The following is an 11,766-nucleotide window of genomic DNA, read 5'->3' as shown; positions in this document are numbered from 1 at the left end:
TGAACATAAAGAACCCAGGTTTGTACATTTTGTCATTCTCCAGGGGTTGGTTTGTTTGTTAATCTATTTCTGTATTAGTATAGCTTGCAATTGATTTCCAACAGTCCTCACCTTCAAAACATAGCTGGGACACAAGGGGCACTTTGACTTCTTTAAGCTTGTTCTATTCAGATGTAATGGCTAAATGTTGTGATTCAGCTGTCCTCAGTTGCTTAGGCCACAGTATTTATAATTACAAGGCCTCATCAGACAGAGAGCTTTTACATGTGCTTTTAAGCCACTGACTGAAGCTAAAATGCAGCAATCTGAAATGCACACGTTGGCAGGATTAGTGCCTGGTGGAGGTGGTGTTGTGGGGGCATGCACAACTGTTGTTCCTAAGGATATCTTCAAAAGAAATGTGAAAAGCAGATATGTCTTTCTTTAAGCACAGTGTCTTGAAGCTCATCTATTTGCAAAACATAATCCTAAATCTTGGACATTAAACCACTGAAATGAGCCCCTCCCAACGTGAGAATCTGTGCTTTGAGAATGTACAACTTTCAAAATGGTGGCCTACTGCAGAAATTACAGTTAGAACCACCAAATATCTATAGTTTGATAGATTATTGGCCGTAACAATAAAAGCATATGGAGCACTTTACAGACACTTTTCCCATAGGCTTTCCTGTATTTCATTGCAGTTCTTTCCTACTGCAGCTCCCAGTGATGACAAGGAGCCACTGCTGGCCCCCGCAGCCAGGAGCGGAGCACCTCTGACTGCTGCCTGATCACTCATCAGACAGCCCTTGGAGCACCCCAGGCTGGAAAGACCCCACCTTGACAGTCACCAGAGCACGTAGCTGCACACCCTGAGTGGATTCCAGTCCTCAGGTTAAACTTTTCTTTTTCCTTGTGTACATTCTTGCTACTTTACTGCACCTGTGCAAGGAATCCAAGCGTGGGTGGGACACGGAAGCCTTCCTACTAATGAGGAGTACCACACAGACAGCTGCAGGCCTTACCGAGACCACAGATCACTTTCTGTACATCACTATTTTAATACTTCAGTTCTTATGTTTATTTTATTTTAAGACAGTACATTGGCAAAGCTCAAAGCATGAGCAGAACAGAAGAGCACATGGTGACAGTCGGTCCTGTTGCTGTATTTCCTACTGTTTTCATTTCCCCAGCACAGCTGAATACAAAGTTCCAAGGTACAGTTTAGGTATTAATCCGCCACCCCAGGCTGGGCTGGACTCCTGGACTGACATCAGCTTTACAGCCTCTCTGGAGGCTGAAGCTCCATGGAAATGGGGTTGTTTTAGCCACAGGTCTTCATGAGCTACACAGCTTTGATAACCAGGAGTCCAGGAGATGCTTAGGCCATGTAAATTTAATACACAGGACAGTGGGTGTGGTGCATCTCTCTGTCCACTTAGTGTTCCCCAAAAGGCTCTTCCTATGCAGACAGAGGTCCCAGACCAGATGCTGGTTAGGACCGGCGCGTTTGCTGGGCCACCTTGAACCGCATGGACAGGATGTCACCTATCCCCGCCTCTATCTCGTCACCTTCTTGCACAGACCCAACTCCACTGGGAGATCCTGTCAGAATCAAATCCCCTTCTTCCAGGGTGACGATTTCACTGATGTAGCTGATCAGGTGGGGGATAGAGAAGATCATAGAGGAGGTCTCTCCCTCCTGCCTCAACTGTCCGTTCACCTTAAGCCAGATCTTCAGCTTGTGAGGGTCTGGGATCTTCTCCTTGGGCACAAATTCACTGACCGGGCACGATGTGCTGAATGCCTTGGCCAAGGTCCAGGGCAAACCCTTCTTCTTGCACTCTTTCTGCGTGTCCCTAGCGGTCATGTCCAGGCACAGGGCATAGCCGCCCACGTGCTCCATAGCTGCCTCCTGGGACACGGCCTGGGTTCTCTTCCCGATCACCACCCCCAGCTCCACTTCGTGGTGCAGGTCGCTGCAGTAGTAGGGCCGTAGGATGGGCGAGCCTTCCCGCAGGTAAGCCGAAGAGGGCTTGAGGAAGAAGAGGGGCTCGGCCGGCAGCGCGTTCCCCATCTCCTTGGCGTGCTCGGCATAGTTGCGCCCCACGCAGACGATATTCTTGCCCCACTCCCAGAAGCGTGCCAGGGACCTGGAAGAAGCCATCAGCCCCGCGGCTCTCCCTTCTCCGGGTGCCCTTCGGCCGCCCTTGCCGTACCGGAGACGCAAACCCCGCGAGCTTCCGCGCTCCTCCTCCGACCCCGCTCTCCTTCCTTCCTTCCTGCTGCCTGCAGCTCCCTCCCCCAGGACAGGCGTGCGCCTCCTTACCCAGCCCCTCTGAGCCGGGTTAGCGAATCGCTTGGCTGCAAAAAAAAAAAAAAGAAAAAAGAAAAAAGAAAAATAAATAATTATATATATATATAATATTTATTTTATATATATATTATATATATATATGCGAGGTCTGGGCGTGCCGGCAGCGACGGGTAGGGGGCGGGCGGCAGCTCAGCACCGCCCCCGCTGCACTCCGGGCCGGGGCCGAGCGGGGCCGCCTACCCGCCTCCCCCCTCCCCGGGCCCGGGCGCTGGGCGGGGAGCAGAAGGTAACCGGGGCCGGGCGGGGCGCGCCGCTGCCGAGCGCACCATGCTCGGCGGGGGCTGGCGGAGCCTCGGCACCGCCCTGGTTGCGCTGGGAGCCGGGGCCCTGCTCCGAGCCGGTACGTGGGGCGGGCGGAGCGCCTCGCCCGGCGCCCACCTGCTCCTGCGGGGACACGGAGGGGCTGCGGGGTCTCAGTGCGGCCGGGGTGGGGGCGGTTGGGGGCTGTTGGGGGCTGGAGGCGCTCCCCATAGCAAAGCTCCGCAGTTTGCTGATGGTTTCTCTTCTTTCGCTGCTCAGGGGTGCGCCGGGCGTTTTAAGCTGACTCACAGCCCCAAGTAGGTCAGTGTCTGCTTAGCTGCAGCCTCGCGCTGGTGGTGGTGGTGGTGGTGGTGGGGGGGGGGGGGGGGGGGGGGGGGGGGGGGGGGGGGGGGGGGGGGGGTTGGTTTTTTTTACGCTGGTAAGTGATGTGGGAGGATCCCGGAGGGTTGTTGGGCTGCCCGAGTGCTGCTGGTTACTCCGGAGGACTGGGGGTTGAGGGACAAGGCGTAGAATTTTAACGGCTTAGATGGGAAATTGAATTGGTAATGTAAAAAAAAAAAAATAGGAGAGGAGAAAACCTCTAGGCTGTGCGTTTACATCTGGGGCCTGAAATCTGCAAGCGTCTCTTTGAATCAGAGCTCAGCCTTTAGCTTAGCAGTGCCTCTGTAAGCCCTACAGTGGCCTTTTGCATCACTCCTCATTTTAAATCCTGGCCTTAATGAGCCAGAATTCGCTGCAGCGGCTGTCGGCCTTGGAGCCCTGCTGCTGCCTTGTCCCTGTGTGTGCTGACACCAGGAGCAGGCAGCTCATGGTCCCCGGGCTGCAGGCTGGGTGCACGCCCTGCATGCGTTGCACTGAACATGGCTGGGTGCTGCAGAACGGCCTGTGGGGCAGCAAGCAGGAGTTCCATAGGGTGCTCCTCACCTGGTGTCCAAAAACATCTGCGTGCAGAGTGTATAGAAAGCAAACGTGGTGTTTCTGCTTATGGGGCAGTGCAGAGAGGAACACCTGGGGATGTGCGTGCAGTCAGTGTGTGTGACAGCCTCATTTGGAGCAGGAATTTTCCATTCTTTTCCGTAGTAAAGCAGAAAAACAAAATACTATGGGCAAAATGCACAAGGCAACCATTTTTTCTGAAGGAACCTATTGCTTAACTACCTGCTGCCTGCCTGCCTGCCTTCAGCCTCCTGCATGCATGCACTGCTGTGATAACATTAACATTGCCCATCTGCAATCCCTGCCCTTCCACGAGTCAGGCTGTGCTGGCGACCTGTCCTGAACAGAGGTGTGCGATCCAAAGGGCACTGCTGGGGACATGGAGCAAAACTGGCTGGAAATGGAGCCAGTGGACCTTATCGTTTCATATGGGCATGTGATCTTGACTTGCTCTCTGTGTTAGGGGCAGGGGTTATGCACTGCTGGGGAGCTGCCGTGAGCAGAACTGGGTGTGAGCTGCTCGTAGGAACAGCGCTGGGTGTGCATGAGAGCTCTGGATCAGACTGAAGGGCGCAGCTCAGCTGCAGGTGGGACTTGAGAATAGGTTGTATACTGCACGGATGCTTTCTCATTCTTCCCTTTAAATTGCATTTAAGAAAACCATTTCCTTCTGTGGTGTAGTTTGTTTGTTTGTTGTGCCAGAATTGTGAATTAAACATGCCGAGAGACTTCAGGATTGTGGCCAAGGTTAGAAACGGTTCATAGGAAGAAGGCATTTGAAGTATGTGAGTAATTGCCTCAACTCAAAGTTAAGTTTCTGCTTTCTTGTGTTTTAATTTTCCAGTTTGCATCTGGTACACAAAAAGGCATAATGTCCAAAGCAAAAGTGCTTTCAGTTAGGGAGCAGCTGAGGAGCAATTGTTTGGGTTCTTTTCGTATCAAACAACAGTAAGGGTTTGTTTTTCTGTCCTTTGTTTTTGTTTTTGGAAGCACACTTCTGCTCCAAAGGAACTCTTGGCAGGTATGGATGCTTCCTTCAGCGCTGCATGCCCACTGTGTCACACCCCCAGTGCATGCCTGTGCTGTTGTTGTGCTTAGGGATTGTTTTCAGAGCTGCATTTAATTGAACCTTCCCACAGAACAAGTGATCTGGTGGATGCAGGAGGGGGAGGACATTCTGGGCAGGATCAGGAGGGCCTTGATGCATCTGCTGCGCATGCGGCTCAGAGCTGTGCTCTCAGCTTTGCAGCACTGTGGTTGTGTCCCTGCAGAGCTCTGGGCTCACTGTGCTGGCTGGGTCAGCCCACCGGGCCTCTTCTCTCTTATCAGAGGTGGGCAGGGACCGCTTGGAGAGTGGGCCAGGCTGATTAGCAGTGTGGCGAGCTCTCCCTTTGGCACTGAGCACCAAGTGTGGGAGCCTTAGGGTCAGCAGTGCAAAACGAGACAGAAGCTGAGTCAGCCCAGTGCAGGCACCTTCAGAGCTGTGCCTTGGGTGTCCAATGACTTCTGTCATAGACTGCTGCCTCTTTGCCTGTATGTGCATGGACCCAGGGCCACGTGGTCCTCAGACATCGAAGGCATTGCCCTCTTTGTTCCCTTCTTTTCTTTATGGCAGAACTTCTTGTGGCTGGGTTGATTCTTTAAGAACTTCGTATCTATGAGGAAGAGTGGAGCCCAGGTTATTTGCATCTGGAATCAGATTTGCTCCTTGGATTCGATTAAACATTTAACCAAAAGCAAATAGGGAAGCACTGCTGTTGCATCAAGGCAGCTTATTGCAAGGAAAGTCCCTGCAGTGCACTCCTGGTATCTGGCTGGCTGTGCAGAGCCCATCTTCTCTCTGCAGCACTCTGTAAGCTGTGATTTCCCCAATTAATGAACCAGATACTTCTGTTCTAGCAATGTCTGTATTTCTCCTTTCTTTTTAAATTCCTTTTGGTTGTAACGTGACATTTTATGCTTTTTTTGCAAAGTCACTGTCCCAGGCTGACCTTTGTCCAAGCGCTCTCTCCCTGTTCTGTTTTCCTGCCCCTTGAAATCTTCTCTCTGATCAAGGTACAGCACTTGGCCTGCATGTCCACCCCCCTGCGAGCAGCGTCCCATCCCTCTCTGTGAAGCTGTAGAGCACCACTATCCTCCCATGACCTGAACTTTGGTTTTGGTCTCCAGGTCCAGCACAGCTGCGAGCTGTCTTCCTGCACACGGAACACGAGCAGAGGAAGTCAAAGACAGTCACACAAGCCAACATGAAGGTGGAGGTGCTCCCAGCGCTCACTGACAACTACATGTACCTCCTCATTGATGAGGAAACAAAGGAGGCTGCAATAGTGGACCCTGTGCAGCCACAGAAGGTAACACTGCCCACTGTCCTGGGAGCGGGTGCACTGCTAGAATACTTCCACGCTGCCACGTACACAAGAGAGTTAGTCACAGGGTGAGTCAGGCTTGGAGGAAAGTCAGGCAATATTAGCCTCTCCTACGTACTGACAAGGCTTCACAGGCACTGAGCTGCTTAGTTCAAACACCTTTGAGCTCAAACTCCCTGCCTTCAGGAGTTACTGACCTGATTTTGTTCTTCCCCCTTAGTTTGTTTGTGTGCAGAAAAGAGGAAATAGGACTGAGGGTTTAGTCACGGCCCAGCTGGATCAGAGAGCTTGTGTCCTGATCTGTAATGACTGCAAGATGAGGGATGAGTCCTCTGCAAAGTCAGCAGGACATTTGCATGGAGGTGTGGCTCTTAAGCCTTGCAGTAGTTGCATACAGAGCAGGCACCAGGTGTGCTGTTTGAGTGAGTCCATGTGAGTCGTAATGTTCTTGCTGTGCTCTGTGTCTGCAGGTTTTGGATGCAGTCAAAAAGCATGGCGTGAAGCTGACCAGTGTCCTGACCACACACCATCACTGGTAACTATCTGCTGTATTGGGATCTCCAGAGTGTGTGCAGTGCACACAGGTCCATGAGTGGACACAGAGGGCTGCTTTGAAGTTGCTTATATCAAGGTCTTCCTTAGAACATGTCCATGTGCTTGACTGGGCACACTTAAGCTATGCCAACTGCTGTTTGTCTGCAGCCAACTGAATAGCTCTGAGAAAGGGTGGTCTGGTCCTTTCTTGTTCCAAAACAGACCAGCAAGTGAAGTGCAGAGAAATCAGCATGAAGTAGCTGAGTGCACAGCTTGGAGTCAAACCTGACTTTCTTAAGAGCAACTCTTGCTGTGTGCTGTGTACATTCGGTAGGCTGCAAGTTTTTTGTGTCAGTGCCTTTGGGCTTTAAAATGATGACTTATTCCAGCAGGTCAGTGAAATAAGTGTATGTATGGAGTGCAGAAGGCAGCACACTTGCAGTGAGTTGCTAGGACATGCCTCTAAATTGCAGTCAGCAGTTGTGGGAGCATTACCAGGGTTGTACATTAACTCTGCCAGAGACATTAAGCTTTAGCAGTTTTGCAGTGTTGAACCTGAGCGATGTAGCGAAGCCACTGAGCTGCATATATCCCAATTAGTCCACTCTCTCGGTGTTGTGGTTAATGGGCAGTTAGCTTTGATCTTCTCAATTTGATATTTCCCAACTAGGTGTGAAATTGAGGGGAGTTGCTGAAGAGATGGTGACCAAGGTCCTATGTTGAAATCTTTGCTGAGCTTGCTGCTCTGCAGCCACCAGCACTTACTAACTGGCACTTAAAGAAACTATCTCTACAAGCACCGATGTAGCATGCCCTCTAATATGAGTACAGTATTAAATGTCTGCATACTGGGAGATTGATGATCATCTGGACATTACCATTGCAGTTGCAATCAGTTTGTCTTCATCCTTACCAAAATCCATTTTTCTGACCTTCCAGGGACCATGCTGGAGGAAATGAGAAGCTTGTAAAGCTGGAGACAGGGTTGCGTGTGTATGGGGGAGACAGCAGAGTTGGAGCACTGACACAGAAAGTGTCTCACCTTACGTCACTCAAGGTAAAGGGAGTGAGCTGCTGGATTTGGTTGGGGACACCTTCCATTTGTGTCACAGCATTCTTTTTTTACTTTTTTAATGCCTCTCAAAGGTGGTTGGTGGTCTAACTATATCTTTTCCCCCTTTTCCAACCCTGTGAACCCCTCTGTCTCCTTGCTGGTGATATTTTGTTGATGGTAGCATTGGTATTGCTCAGACACCTGTACTGCCCGGGACATGCTGGGTGTCTGTCTGTCCTTGGACAGCTACCTTAACTGGTGTGGTCAGAGCTGCAGCGTGAAAGCACAGGGCTTGTGTTCTGCTTACAGTCTGGTTAGCACAGAAGAATTGCAAGAGGTCCTGTCCGAATGAAGGCTGAAATACAGGCTGAAGAGAAAGTGGGCCAGCAGGGCGAGCTGCCTGCATTGCTTTTCCAGAGCTACAGTGGCAAACCTTGCTGAAATGTCGCTGTTTGTTTGTAGATGAGCTGGCAGATTGCATAAACTGCTGTGTGCAGGCTGCCGTGAATGGCACTGCTGTTCCTGTGGTGCACCTTTCTAGGGGGGGTCAGCAGCAAAGAAGGGAGCGCAGAAAAACATGGGAAGGTTTGCAAATTAAGGCTGTGAGGGAAAGATCTTCATGAATGTGTTCAATTCCTCCATTTTCCTGAGCTGCTTCCACTTCTACCCCTCAGCTTCATTTTTGTTCGGAGCTTTTTACGCTTGATTAACTTTGTTTAGGATTTTGCCTTGCTCTGGATCTATTTGCTCCTGCTGCCAACCAGACGCTGAGTCACTCTGCATGCAAATGAAGGAATCTGGCAGTTCTCTTTATCACAACACCTGCTAGGAGGAAACGGCACCCTTCCAAGTCCCTACCATAAAATTCTTGTGCTGGACTCTCCCAAGAAAAGAGCTGATGTTTACTGGCCACGTATGTGAGAATTTGCCTGTAGGACTGCCAGGCCATTGGAATAGTTGCAATTCTTTTCTAATGGTACAAATGCTACCAGATAGTAGCCTAAGCTCTAGTCTTCTGCCTTCTTCTCAGGTGGGATCTCTTAATGTGAAATGCCTCTGTACGCCGTGTCACACTTCTGGACACATCTGTTATTATGTGACTAAGCCAAATAGCTCCGAGCCACCTGCAGTTTTTACAGGTGAGGAGTTGGGAGGTTACATCACTGGCAGTCTGTGTTGCAGAGAAATAAGCTCCCCCTCTGCCTGTGTGCTCCTGGCTCTGGATGGGCATTCGTTCCTTATTACCAGTGCAGCTAGCCTAACTTCCACAGTGTGGGTGTGAGGAGCTGTGCCTGGCCCTGATGCCATGTCACACCTCGCTTGCAGGTGACACGCTGTTTGTGGCTGGCTGTGGGAAATTCTTCGAGGGAACCCCTGAGGAAATGTACAGAGCACTGATTGAGATTTTGGGCAGCCTGGATCCTGAAACGGTATGAAACTATTGCACTAGTAGTAAGTTAACCAGCCAGAAGCTGCTGCAGGCCTCAACAAAACCGCCTTCCCAATAATGCTGTTGTTCAGTGAGAACATTTCTCATGCACTGAAGGAATGCATGTTTACTGCCTTTGATGCTGAATAGCTGGATTCCTTTGAGAATGAAATATGTACTCCAAATATGTCTGTGTTTTATGGAGGGAAGAGCAGAGGGTGCTTGTTGAAACAAAGGCTGGGGCAGAGGTGGGACACCTGGGTTCTTTCACGAGGCTTACCTATAAGTTGGCACGTAGTACTGGCTCATAGCTCCTGGCACTTTGCCTGCATCTGGTGTGTCCTGGTGGGTTGGTTCTGTTCCTGCTGTGTATGATAATGCTGATGGAACCCAGCAGTCCACCTTCATACCCTCACAGTTACCGTGTGGGACGTTTTCTTCCTAGAGAGTTTACTGTGGTCATGAATACACTATCAACAACCTCAAATTTGCTCGACACGTTGAACCCAACAATGTCAGCATCCAGGAAAAGCTTGCTTGGGCCAAGGTGGGTATGTTCATCCTTTCCCACAACCTGCTGGGTGCTGCTGGAGCCTCTGAGGAGGTAGAAAAAAGGGGACAATGTGGAGGGAAAAGAGAGGCTGAGGAGGGGGAGTTGAGAGTGAGAGGTGACAGTACAGTAGTGCGATCAGGAGAACAATGTGCTGGAGAACAGGGTGGTGTGAGCGGCTTAGAGAGCACAGTTTGCTTTTTGTGGAGATGTGACCCTCCTTGGGATTGTCTTGGTACCATTACAGGCTGAGGCTGATTTTCTCCCACTCTGAGAGGATCAGCTTTGTCCCAGGAAAGACTCAGGACCTGTGACCCAGGTTTCTCTGTGTGTACCTTGGTCCTGCTTGTCTGATGGTGTGGCTGAGGAGCAGTTCAGGCAGTTAGATGGAGCACTTTACCCTTTGTAGCTCATACATAGGACGTTTCTTGTTCTCCAAAACATTCCTCATCAGGCAGGACTCTTTCCCTTGTTCTAGGCCAAATATGACAGTGGAGAGCCAACCATACCCTCCACCATTGCAGAAGAGTTTACGTACAACCCCTTCATGCGTGTGAGGTATGGACGTGTGGGAACGGCCCCTCTGAGTCATGTGTTTGGAGGGGGGATGTGGGAAAGGTGGGGGGAAAGAGCCATAAGTGTGAGTCACTCTCCTGATGCACACATTCTTATTCTGATACCCTCGAGACCCCCCCTTAAAACACTTGCATTCCAAGGTAAGATGGGTAAAACGCTTGCTGTCCTGGCAGAGGCTTGGTGGGGTTGTGGTGAGGATCTCTGACCCAGCAGCTTGAGCAAACCTTGCTGTGTGCTAATGGTCCTTCATCACGCAGGGCTTGGCAGATGGGTGTGGTATGATGCCACTCAAGGTGCAGGAGCTGATAAGCTTATGCTGAAGCCCTGAGTCCTTGGTCTTAAATGAAACGTATCCCCGTGATGCGGGCAAAATGTGGTAGCAGTGACTTCATAGCCAAGACTTTGTCTTGCAGGCTTTGCATTTACCATCCTCGGTGTTCCCTCCTGGCAGGGAGAAGACTGTTCAGGAGCACGCTGGGGAGACCGACCCCATCCGCACCATGGGAGCCATCAGGAAAGAGAAGGACAACTTCCGCGTCCCGAAGGACTGAGCACTCTGCCTGTGTCACTTTACTGTCACTTAATAGTAACTTAGACTGTTCAGATGTTTTCGAAATCTGTCGTGGTTCAGACAGTCCTATTTAGGTTTCTAGTTTGTTTTAATTAAGGAAAAAAAAAAAAGCACTTTGCCCTTGTTGAGATATTCTACAGCTTATTTATATTATGATGATGAATATTTATCCCTCTGTTGCTGGCTCTCAAGCTGTCACGTGTGTCACATGCAGCTCGTTTTACAAGTGTTGGTACGTGGCTCAGGGCTGGAGTGGGGATGGGTCAGACCATGAGGCCCAGGAACAAATCCCTGTTACTGTTGTGGGCACCTGATGTGAATGCAGACTGTGGCACTGGGGCTGTTTGAAGCGACGTTCACCATCTCCATTTAAAACAGGAATAAAATGCAGTAACTGCGTTGCCAGCTGAAGATTAAAGCTTTCCTTCCATGCTGCTGCTTATTCAGAGTGCCACTTCTGGCTGCATTAAAACCACTTCCCGGTGGCGTAAAGCTGCAGTAGCTTTCCTAGGCAGAGATTGCACTGTTGCTTCTGCCCTTTCTCTGTTAGCTGAAGCCTGCTTGCATGCTCCTGAGCGTGAGCTGCACTTTACTTGTAGCCATACACAGAAAGGAAGAAGGGATTTGTCTGCTGGGAGGCTATAGCAGGAGCAGATGCACTGTGCTGCTGTGGATGCCGCTTAACCCGCAGTGCTGTACTGAGCTCATTACCACCTGCATTCCACGCTGTGAGCCGGGTCTGCTGTGTGTGAGCAGAGTGTGGTGGAGCACCGCTTCTTTATTTGTTTAAAAAATAATAATAATTACTTTTTTAATGTATTTCAGGAAAAAAAAAAAGAAAAAGAAAGGTACCTAAAATGTTACTGACTTCTTAAACGCTGTGCTGCTACAACTGAGCATGACTGTACTGACAGCTGAGGAAATAAACACAGCTGTGAACAGCGTGGCAGTCTGGAAGAGGTTTATCTGCAGCTCCTGCTCTTATTTCTTTGTACCGGCGATTCAAATCAGCCAATTTGCAGCAGCTTTCCTCTAACTCCCAGTGTGGCATATTTGGGAACGTGAGGCTTTAGTCAGTTACTGCCTCAGCCTGGGTGTGTATGGGGGGGAATGCACCCACTGCACTGCAACCC

At 50.3% G+C, this 11,766-nt stretch overlaps 2 protein-coding genes across 27 annotated transcripts; one reads left to right on the top strand and one right to left on the bottom strand.

Moving 5' to 3' along the window:
* Positions 1 to 1,040: 1,040 nt before the first annotated feature.
* FAHD1 (fumarylacetoacetate hydrolase domain containing 1) lies at positions 1,041 to 2,231 on the bottom strand. The gene is given in 1 exon segment (NM_001277752.1): positions 1,041 to 2,231. A coding segment is annotated over 1 exon segment (672 nt). The 5' UTR covers positions 2,147 to 2,231; the 3' UTR covers positions 1,041 to 1,474.
* HAGH (hydroxyacylglutathione hydrolase) lies at positions 1,841 to 11,577 on the top strand. 26 transcript variants are annotated; one of them, XM_046900635.1, is made up of 13 exons: positions 2,548 to 2,582; positions 2,876 to 2,917; positions 4,544 to 4,574; positions 5,169 to 5,405; positions 5,527 to 5,608; positions 5,723 to 5,904; positions 6,390 to 6,454; positions 7,393 to 7,510; positions 8,538 to 8,646; positions 8,834 to 8,937; positions 9,382 to 9,483; positions 9,965 to 10,044; positions 10,514 to 11,577. In XM_046900635.1, the coding sequence occupies exons 6-13, from the start codon at positions 5,800 to 5,802 to the stop codon at positions 10,611 to 10,613; spliced, it is 783 nt and encodes a 260-aa protein (XP_046756591.1). In that variant the 5' UTR covers positions 2,548 to 2,582; positions 2,876 to 2,917; positions 4,544 to 4,574; positions 5,169 to 5,405; positions 5,527 to 5,608; positions 5,723 to 5,799; the 3' UTR covers positions 10,614 to 11,577. The 26 variants fall into 26 exon arrangements, with proteins under 26 accessions (XP_046756590.1, XP_046756588.1, XP_046756595.1 ...); XM_046900627.1 differs by lacking the exon at positions 2,548 to 2,582 and adding an exon at positions 2,589 to 2,696; XM_046900634.1 differs by lacking the exons at positions 2,548 to 2,582; positions 5,169 to 5,405 and adding an exon at positions 1,841 to 1,999.
* The last annotated feature ends 189 nt before the right edge of the window (positions 11,578 to 11,766 follow it).

Source organism: Gallus gallus, chromosome 14, assembly GCF_016699485.2.
Source record: "Gallus gallus isolate bGalGal1 chromosome 14, bGalGal1.mat.broiler.GRCg7b, whole genome shotgun sequence".
NCBI classification, from domain to species: Eukaryota; Metazoa; Chordata; class Aves; order Galliformes; family Phasianidae; genus Gallus; species Gallus gallus.
The sequence above is the reverse complement of the archived record's forward strand: the minus strand, read 5'-3'. Positions and strand labels throughout refer to the sequence as shown.

Bases quoted from the DNA above. Each gene is read 5' to 3' on its own strand.
- HAGH (NM_001012789.3), top strand. From the start codon at position 2,624: ATGCTCGGCGGGGGCTGGCGGAGCCTCGGCACCGCCCTGGTTGCGCTG. The intron at 5,905-6,389 runs GTAACACTGCCC...CTGTGTCTGCAG, and splicing joins ACCCTGTGCAGCCACAGAAG to GTTTTGGATGCAGTCAAAAA. The intron at 8,647-8,833 runs GTGAGGAGTTGG...CCTCGCTTGCAG, and splicing joins GCCACCTGCAGTTTTTACAG to GTGACACGCTGTTTGTGGCT.